The sequence below is a fragment of the Gracilinanus agilis genome, chromosome 2 (genome assembly GCF_016433145.1).
Source record: "Gracilinanus agilis isolate LMUSP501 chromosome 2, AgileGrace, whole genome shotgun sequence".
NCBI lineage: Eukaryota > Metazoa > Chordata > Mammalia > Didelphimorphia > Didelphidae > Gracilinanus > Gracilinanus agilis.
Window position 1 is genome coordinate 557396767 of NC_058131.1, and position 10736 is coordinate 557407502.

Sequence of the window (10736 nt, forward strand, 5' to 3'; positions counted from 1 at the left end):
GAACAAACTGTGATATCTTTTTGTGATGGAATACTATTGTGCTCAAAGGAATAAAGAACTGGAGGAATTCCATGTGAACTGGAATGACCTCCAGGAATTGATTCAGAGTGAAAGGAGCAGAACCAGGAGAACATTATACACAGAGACTGATACATTGTGGTACAATTGAATGCAATGGACTTCTCTACTAGCAGCAATGCAGTGATCCAGAACAACTCTGAGGGACTTATGAGGAAGAAAACTACCCACATTCAGAGGAAGAACTGTGGGAATAGAAACACAGAAGAAAAACAACTGCTTGAACACATGGGTTGATGGGGATATGATTTGTCATGTAGACTCTAAATGACCACCCCAGTGCAACTTTCAATAACATTGAATTAGGTACTGATCAGTGACTGTAACATGTAAAACCCAGTGGAATTGCATGTTGGCTATGGGGAGGGTGGAGGGAACTTGGGGGGGGGGGGAGGGAAAGAACATGAATTATGTAACCATGGAAAAATATTCCAAAAAATAAAAAAATAGAAATAAAAAAACATACAGAGTTTATATGAAAAGGCAGAACCAAGGTGGCAGAATAAAGAACTTTCTAAGTTTTCCCCAATACACCCCCAAGCAACCATAAAAAATTCCTCAATAAGAATTCTAGAGCATCAGAACCAACATAAAGATAGGGTGAAATAATTTTTTAGGCAAGACAATGTAGATGGTGGGCAGGAAAGGTCTATCTCCCTAGGAATAGGGAACCAGTGGAGTTTATTGAGTAGATGAATGACATGGTCAGACTTGTGTTTTCAGGAAAATCAGTTTGGTAGCTGAATGGAGGATGGACTGGAGTTGATAGAGACTTTTAATAGGCAGAACAACTAGTGGGCAATTAAAATAGTCTGGGCATGAGAGGAGAGTCTGCACCAGATTGGTAGCAATATTAAAGAAGGTAAAGGGATATATCTGGGAGAATTTTACAAAGGTGAAATTGACAGACTGTGACAAGAAATTGGATATGGGAAGTTGGAGATATTGAGCATCTGAAGATGATATTTAGGTTCGGAGCCTTAGAAATTAAAAAAAAACTGTTACCTTCCATCTTGGAGTCAATACTATGCATTGGCTCCAAGGCAGAAGAGTGGTAAGGGTAGGAAATGGGGGTTAAGTGACTTGGCCAGGGTCACACAGCTGGGAAGTGTCTGAGGCCAGATTTGAACCTAGGACCTCCCATCTCTAGGCCTGGCTCTCAATCCACTGAGCTACCCAGCTGCCCCCTAGAGCCTTAGAAATTTAAGAGAATGCTAGTGCCCTTGACAGTAATAGGAAAGTTGAATTATCTAGGTGACACAGTGTATAAAGCATTGGACCTTGTGTCAGGAAGGCCTGAGTTCAAATCCAGCTTCAGGCTGGATCTATTAACTATATGAGTCTGCCTCAGATTTTTCAACTGTAAAATAGAAATAATAATAGCACCTAACTTCCAGGTTTGGAGAAAAGATGCCTGCAGAGACTTACACTGAATCAAGACAATCCAGAATGAGCTTTGGGGTGCAACTGATTGAACTTAAGGGGACTGAACACTATTATTTTGAATTGTAAACTTTTATGCCAAAGGGCACTGCCCCCTAATTGGATTTTTGTCAAGCCTAGCAAAACATTGAGTTTATTCTCTCTCTCTCTCTCTCTCTCTCTCTCTCTCTCTCTCTCTCTCTCTCTCTCTTATTTCCCTCTCATCTCTAACTATTGTTGTTAGAAGATTCTTAGGCATACAAGATGATTTCATCAAATGATCAATTGGAGAGACAAGTCTCCCAAATGATCACAGGGGGGATTGTGATAATGAGATTAAACCTACCTTGCCCATTTTTAGATTTAATCACCAAAGGTGTAAACACTACCACTTAATTCACAAGTAGGGAGGTCTGTGACCCACATGTGTGAAAGTGAATGACAAATCAAAATTGACTGACTGCCCCCTTGGAAGTCCTAAGCAAAGTGTTTGTTGTAATTGGACATGTAACATAAGAGGAAGGCACAGGAAGTGATGCAAAAGAAGCACCTTTAAAAGGGAATGACAAATTCCTGAAAGTGAGTTCTTGTTCAGTTTCTGGAGCTGAAGCTTGAGTGGGAGTTCTGCTCTTCTCTGTGCCCTAGAACTGGACTGGACCTGGAGGAGCTCTGGCTGGAACCTTGGACTTGGTGAGACTGTTCTTAAATCTCTCCCTTAGAACTACATGTGGTGAGTGAAAAAGGTTGACTCCCTTAGCTTTTGTGGAGGCACTAGTCTCTGGAGACTCCCTTGATTGGGAGGAGCCCTTGTATCTAAAACCCTTGTTAATTGACTTTTAGGATTTCTGGCTGGTACCTCAGGAGCCCTGCTAGAGTAAAGCCAGGGTTTGAGCACATAATCTAGTTTGTTAAGCTAGATCTCTTACTCTACCCTCTTCTCATTTCTCTACTTTCATTTTCTCCTATATTTTATAAATAAATATTACTAAAAATCATCTTAGAATTGATATTTATTCAATTCTTGGTGATCACTCATTTAAATATTTAGTCCATACCAAACCCCTGTTTCCCTTTTTTACACTGTGAGGATCAAATGAGATGATATTGTAAAGCTCTTAGCACAGTGTCTGACCCATAGAATGTGCTATTAAAATGCTTATTTCCTTCCAAGTTGGGAAGGGGAGAAGATTTATGAGAAAAGATAATGGATTCCATTTTGGACAAATTGGATGTTCATTGAATATCCAGTTCAAGGTGCCTGAAAGACAGTTATTGTAACTACTTTGTGTATAAATATATATTTATTAATTTTATATTTATAATGTGAACATTACACACATAAGCACACACACATTCTGGTCTACTTCTATTTAGTATCTAATCTCATTAAAAGTAGTGACTGTTTCATTCTTTGTACTTGTATCCCCAGAACCTGATTTGAGCTGTCCAAAAATGGAACAACTTGTTTTAGGAAGTATTGAGTTCTTTGTTACTGGGAGTCTCCAAGTGGAGGCTGGATGATCACTTGTCAGATATACAATGGTCAGGATTTTTTCTTTAGATTATCAGTGATGCTTGGTGACCTCTAAGATTTTTCTGCAGCCCCATTTTTGTAAATTTTGGTTCAACTTGAGAAATACTTGCCCAGAAAGGAATTCAAAACAGTTTTGTAAGGTAGAGATATCTCATTTCTGCAGGTATTCAAGTAGAGGGTGGATGACAAATGATTTGTCAGGGATGTTTTGGAAGAGATTCTGGAATTGAGTAGAATATTAGATTTTTCAACCTATGAGGACCCTTTCAACTCAGATTTTATTTATCTGGCCCTAGAGAAAGCCAGTCCTAGATTCATAGCACTTGCAAAGCAGATTTTGAAAAGTGAACATTGACCATTCCTACACAGCTATTAGGGGAGTTTGAAAAAGAATGATTGAAAAAAAAATGCAGGGAAAGGACAAAGGAAGGAAAATTTAGGGACAGAAATCACATGGCCATTTAGTGGCATACTGAAGACTAGATGCTAGGCATCCAAAACTTAATCCAAGACCCTTTCTGCTACCAACTGTTGTCTTCCTTTCAATAGATTTGTGCTGATGGTTTCTGGAACTTAGTGTCATAGATAACATGTGAAAGAAGGGACAAACTCTTACAAATATCATGGGGAAAACATAAACTTGGTACATAAAGAATAAGTAACCACTATAAAAACAAAGAAATAGAAGGAGTAAAGAGAAATTAGAAGAAAGAGGTACATGAGAGAATGAGAGGGTTTAGTTGGGGTTAAGTTAGATATGTTTTACTCTCTATTCTCAGAAAAAAATTTTTCTTAAATTTACTAAATCCCATACCTAGTATTTTGAAATGAACAGAGCCATGAAGCCTAAATGTCTAAGATTAGTAGGGGGAGGACATTAGCACATGTTCCAAATTACTGATTTAATGGTACATCCTGAGCTCTCTGAGACATGAATAGTTTATAGACAAAACATCCTAGGCCAGAATGTCCTTAACTCTCCCACAGTCATCTGACCTTACATTTCTTCCCTTTAACCTCTTCATATCTAGTTGCAAGATATGCCTAGAGACCATAATGGAACAATAGGAAAAGGGACATTTTGTGGGGTAACAACTGAGAAGAAAGGGGAACATTGCATATATGCAAAATTTATCAATTGAACATCATTGATCAGAAGGCTCAGTTCATGGGAATCTGAGTCCTGGTGACTTATCCAAGATATCTGGCTAATATTCCTTAATCCTTTTCATTACTATAACATGTTGTATGTTCATAAATGTATGCGTATGATTTTACTGATCTTTAAGATAGCTCTGGGAGTTAGGTAGTGAAAATATTGCATTTCCACATGAAAGCAGAAAAAAATGGGCCCAAAGATTTATATAGATTTAAAAAGCCATATAACCACTTAGTGGCATACTGAAGACTAGATGCTAGACATCTAACACAATCCAAGACTCTTTTTGCTACCAACTGTTGCCTCTGTTTGGGTAGATTTATGGGAGTTCTTTGTCCTTGTAGTTTCTGGGACCTGGTTTTCATAGATTAAATCTGAAAAAGGGAAATAACTCCTATCATATTTCAGGGGGAAAATATAAATATCAGACATAAATAACAAGTAAAAACAATGAAAATATATGTGTATGTGTGAATGTATCTAAATCTACATCTATCTATCTATCTATCTATCTATCTATCTATCTATCTATCTATCTATCTATCTATCTATCTATCTATCTATCTATCTGTATCAAGGCAGTTTGTTAGGGAAGCCAGTAGCAGTTGGGGCAATTAATTAGAAAAGGCTTCATGCAGAAGATGGTGACTGAGCTACCTCTTAAAGGAAGTGAGGGGTAGTCTGAGGAGGAGGAGGAGGAAAAGAGTAAATGTATTCTAGGCATTTTTTTTGGATGCCAAACTAAAGGCATCCATTGGGAAATGGAGTATCATAAATGAGAAACAAAGAGAAGACCAATTTGACAGGATCAGAAAGTATGGAAGGGGGGGAAAGTGTTTAATGAATCTGTAAGATAGGTTGGGGCCAGATTATGTAAATATTTTTAGGCTAGAACTTATAGTTTGTAGTTTCTGCAAGCTGCTAGGTGATCCAAGATAGAGTACTGTCCCTGGAATCAGGAAGACCTGAGTTCAAATCCAACTCAGACATTTACTAGCTATGAGACCCTGGGCAAGTCACTTAACCTTGTGTGCTTCAATTTCTTCATCTGTAAAATAAGCTGGAGAAGGAAATGGCAAACTTCTGCAGTATCTTTGCCAAGAAAATTCCAAATGAGGTCATGAAGAGTTGGACATTACTGAATAAGTTTCCACAAATTCCTAGGTCTCTGTGTAACTCTCCATCCTATAAATATGCAGGTTTCCCCCTCCCCCAATTTAAGTGTGGGGTCCTATACCCATCTCTATTAAATTTCATCTGTGAGCCACAGAAAGTTTGACACTATTTCTGACTCTAATATGTTTAATCTCTTAGATTTGTAATACAAGAGCTGAAAATAAAAAGAATATGTAAGAGGAGATGAGTAATGTGGAGAGGGATGGAACAAAGTATGAAATATAAAGGTGCTTCACCATTATGTATGATTATTATAAAAATTACTGGAAAAATCAGTCCATTTATGTGGTGAGAGTGAGATAGCAAATGATAATTGGAGTAATTCTTTAAAATCTTGCTAAGATTTTTAATCTTTTTAAGTGAACAATAACGACAAAGGAAAGCCTAGAAGGAACATTGACTTGGGAGCCAGAGGACTGGAGTTCAAATTCCACACTCACCTGTGTGACCTTATACAAATCACTTACCCTCTCTGGGCTTCAGTTTTCTCCATTTTAAATAGAGAAAATTGAATTAGATGATCTTGTAAATTCCATTTCTTCTTCTAGGATCCTATGATATTCCAGTGATTAGGAAATATACCTTGGAAGATTCATGCAAAAGCATGGAAAAGAAAGACAAAGAATGAGATTTGGAAGAGACTGAATTTGTATAAGAGAAAGGAATACACATGGAGATGAAGTCACAGATCTATCAGTGATTCAAAATATTTTCCCTTTGAAGTTCTCAACTTTCTAATTAATAGTTTTATCCTTATGGTGTTGAAAGTGTTTATTTTTTAGTAGATACCAAGAGTTTTTTTCCCCCTTTCTCTCTGGAAAATAATACTCAGACAAAATAAGCAGTTTGAATATACATATACATAAGCATGTAAATATTCATATACATACACATAAACACATATATGTATATACCTACACATATATACACATATAAAATCCTCCCTTTACCCAAGATTTATCCTGTCTATTGGGACTGATAATGTGCTAGTAGGATGGTACTGCTAGGATTCACTTTTAAGTGTTGATTTGGAGAAAAGAGTTAATTTCTACATAATATAATAATAGCTGACATTTATTTTATTGGAATTTTATACTCTCCAACTCTTGACTCAGTTCATTTTCACTGACTGTCCTCCATACCCCAAACTCTTTCCCTTCTTCAACTGGCTTTCCTGATTCCCTTCAGTTTTCAACTGAAATTCTAACTTTTGCAAGAAACTTTTCCTGACCCCATTTAATGCCACTTTCTCTCCGTGATTATCTTCAGTTTATTCTGGGTATATATTGTTTGTAAATAATTTGCATGTTGTCTTAATCCTGTTAGATTGTGATCTCTTTGAGAATAGGATCTGTTTTTGCCCTTAGTGTTTTTAGCACTTATCATCAGATAGGAGGTGCTATTAATAAATGTTTAATGATTTTACTTTCATCTATAAAGAAACTGAGGCCAAGAAAAGTTAAATAACTTGCCTAGGGTCATATATCTAGAAAGTTTCCAAGGCAAGATTTAAACTCAGGTCTTCCTAATTCTCTTTGGTACACTATGCACTGTACTACCTAGCAGCCTAAAGAAGCTTGCTTATATTGAAGGGTAGGGTGTGAAAGAGAATTCTTTACTCTATTGTCTATGGCAGAGTAACAATTCTTCTTGTCTCCTCCCCTCTTCACAGGGACCAATCACACCTTTCAAATTGTCTAGCACTGCCCAGGGGGCAATGTTTGTGGGAACCAGTTTGCATCTTCTGGAGGGGTGAATACTCATCAAAAGGGTTCATAGTTTCTGAAAGTATGAACTATTTAAAAGAATTCACAAGTTTCTGACTGAGTTAAAAAAAAAAAGGATTGAGTTCTCCAAGTATCTTGCTGGCTTCTCACCTAATACTAAGTAAGGTGTGAATTCACTAAGTGATTTTTGAGCTCCTCCACCTAGTTCAAGCTTGTGTTGATTCAATCAAAAGGTAGACAAAGGAGAGTTAATCCTGTCTTCATAATCTAGTGGGATACTTAAGTTAGTGTTAACCAAAGTGTTTGCTCCAACTAGACAAAGAGAATAAAAGATTCCCTTTCACATGGGGCAATGTGTACACAAGTAAATAAAATAAAAAAAAAGCAAAACAATTTCAAGAGGGAGAGAGTGCCAATAACTGGGAGTGTTGGGAAGAAGGGGAAAAGGAAAGGCCATATCCAAGAAGTGGCATTTAAATTGTGCTTTAAGGAAAGCTAGGGAGTCTATAAGGCCAACTTTAGGAGGGGGTTCATTCCAGTTATTTGGAAGCTACTTATATAAAGTTGTGGAGGTGTGAGATGTGATGTCATATACATAGATCAGTTATTCAAAGAGCAATTAAACTGTAAAAAAGCAAAGGAAGAAAACTAATGTAAAAGAAGGAAGGAAATAAGTGTTTTTCAAGTGCTCACCACATGCCAAGTACTCTGCTAAGCACTGGGTATACAAATACAATAAAAAAGAAAGGGATTTTGCCCTCAAAGAGCTTCTATTCTATGGGGGAACATAAGATACAAAAAGTAAATGAAAAGACCATGTATGTAGAGGAATAAGGATACCAGAGGTGGGAGGAGAGTGTGAAGGGGATGGTTTTGAAGTGTAGAGAAAGTCAGGAGCAGAATGAAAATAGGCCCCCCACAAATAGGAGGCTCCAGGAGGAATTCACTAGTGGTAGGAAGGGGATGGGTCTTGCAGAGGGATATATTATGATGAGTGGGTAGGTGGGCAGTGGTAGTCTATTCCAAGGATTTATGGAAATTCCAAGGTGAGAGGGCAGTAGAGAGGGCAAGTTTTTGAAGTCCAGAGGACAGGAACAAAGTTGGGAGGGGAAAAGATGCCTTTTTTCATTGTTTCTTCTCTACCTCCAACTTTCTACCTAGTTGCCAAGTGTCCTTATACTGTCTCTACTTCACTCTCACTTACCTGGGACAACCCAATCTCAATCTAAACTTACTATGTGTAATCAATAAATTACTCATAATAAATGATTAGAAAACTTAAGGTTTATTTTATCCAATGGTATTTTCATTTACCAGGAAGGAAAGATGAGCCAAAAGAATAAAGTTGTAATAATAGAATGTCAAACAGCATCTTGAAGAGCTCTAGAGCCCTTCCCAGTTATCTCTGATAATCCATTATGTCTACTCCATATATTATATAAGTATCCATTGGTATTACCACAAGTAAAGCCTGCTTGCCTTCAGCATACCTAGACACACTCATGGCTCATCATTCAGTGCAGTTTATTGAAGGAAAAAACAAATAGAAGGAAATAGAAGGAAAAAATAGAAGGAAATGGAAGGAAAAGACAACTAGAAGAGTGTACCTCAGCAGTACTGCAGAGGTTTTTGCTCTGCAAGGAACATTCCTGGTCCTGAACTATTTCACTCAAGAGGGCACTTTTATGGCCCTTCCCTCTCAGTCCCACCTTCATCATTATAGGGATCAGTGAGGAGGATGATTCACAACTGGAGGGGTGACAGGAAGTCCCAAACAAAGGAGCTGGTCTAGGAATCCTCCACAATTTTATATAAGTATACAGGCCCAATTTCATCACAGTTGAAGAGGATGGAGTTGAACTTGGGGAGAGATTGATACTTGCATCCTGGGAACCTTCTACCTTCAGTGAGTTTACAGTCTGTCAGCTGGAGCTTCCTCTGGCTCTGGTGGCAGTTCATCCTTGAGGGGTACTTGCATGTAGTAATAGTAGTAAAGTTGTTGCACATGCTAACAATGTTGTCTAGCCTCTCATGGATGAATACATGCTTTCGCTTGCAGGTGTCATTGGGTCCTCGGATTTTTTTCAACAGCATCATGGAGTTACAGTACCTGAACAAGCGGTTTGACTTAGGGTAGTCTATGTGCTCCTCTTCAAAAGATTTCTCTTGAAGGTCATCATCCAGACTTTTACTCAGACCCAGCATCAGAAGGAAAGTGAGCAACAATAGCACCAACAGGGGAAAGATCCCATTCACATTTCTTGTTCTCTCTCCTATGGGAAAAGGTTCAGAAGAGAATAAGAGACTTTGCCTCCATCTCTTCTTCATAATCTTCTACAGACCTAGAATGTCCTCCCTCCTTTATGAATGCTAATTTATATTTTTTCCATCCTTTAAGACCTAGGTCAAGTTCTACCTCATCTATGAACTTTTCCCAATTTCTCCAGCCCACACCGGTCTCTTTCTTCTTTGTAGTCCAGCCATGCTTAGACTCATCACTTGTTTTTTAATTCTCTCATGTGTCTTGTTTCCCTAGCTAGACTGAAATATCATTGGCTTTTTCAGGGATTGACTTTTATACTTTCCCACAGCACCTAGCATTTTGCTGGGCAAGGAATGGTTGCTATTTAATACTTTCCCCACAGAATGTTAAAGCTGGAAAAAAATGTTAAAGGTTAACTCAACTCCCTCATATTTGCAGATGAGAAAAGCGAAGTAAAGAGGGGAAATGATCTGCCTAGGATCATACAAGTTAATGGCAGAGTCAGGACCATTACAAAAATCTCTAATCTTTTTTAATTTTAATTTTTTTAAACCCTTACCTTCCATCTTAGAATGAATACTATGTATTGGTTCCAAGGCAGTAGAGTGGTAAGAGCTAGGCAATGGAGGTTAAGTGACTTGCCCAGGGTCACACTGCTAGGAAGTGCCCAAGGTCAGATTGGAATCCAGGACCTCCCATCTCTAGGCCAGGCTCTCAATTCACTGAGCCACCCAGCTGCCCCCTCAAAACCTCTAATCTTTCAGATGATTGCTCCTTCCTTTGAACCACAAAACCTTTTTCCCTTCTAGTTCAGGCACTATGTTCCCTTCTCATGTATTCTGATGATTAATCACTTCCTTGTATACAATGTACATCTCTCCCTCTCATTCTGCAATCTCTCTCTCTCTGTCTCTCTCTGTCTGTCTTTCTCTCTCTCCCAATGTCATTTCTCCATTTTCTTCCATCTAGGTCCTGTTATGACTTAGGCCAAGGTTATTTCTCCTCACCTATTTTATTTGCAGTGGCTCTTGCAGACAGTAGATCCATCTGGTCATGGGTTGGAGAAAGTCCCTGTGTCTCTTAGTTCTCCAGAAATGGATGACAGAGAGCCCCGTTGGGTTTAGGAGAGCAGAGAGAAAGGGAGGGACTTGGATGAAATGTGTGTTAGGATATCATTGGAGGGGAAGGGAGAGTTACAGTCAGAGGAAAGGTGGAGCTAGGCATGTTATGAATTTTTAACATTAAACAAAGGAGGAGAAAAATCACAAGTCTGGACATCTGAGCTATGTAATGAGAGGAAGCTGGAAAGGCTCTGATTGAATAAGTTATCATGGAAAATTCAGTAGAACATCTTTCAAATATTGATATTGGATGACA

At 38.2% G+C, this 10736-nt stretch overlaps 1 protein-coding gene across 1 annotated transcript; it reads right to left on the bottom strand.

Annotated features, from left to right (window-relative positions):
* Positions 1 to 8884: 8884 nt before the first annotated feature.
* Positions 8885 to 10406, bottom strand: LOC123236085 (probable inactive ribonuclease-like protein 12). Its single transcript, XM_044662346.1, has 2 exons — positions 10367 to 10406; positions 8885 to 9369 (listed from the first exon to the last, which is right to left on the bottom strand). Exons 1-2 carry the CDS (start codon positions 10404 to 10406, stop codon positions 8885 to 8887), a joined length of 525 nt encoding a protein of 174 aa, XP_044518281.1.
* Positions 10407 to 10736: the final 330 nt, after the last annotated feature.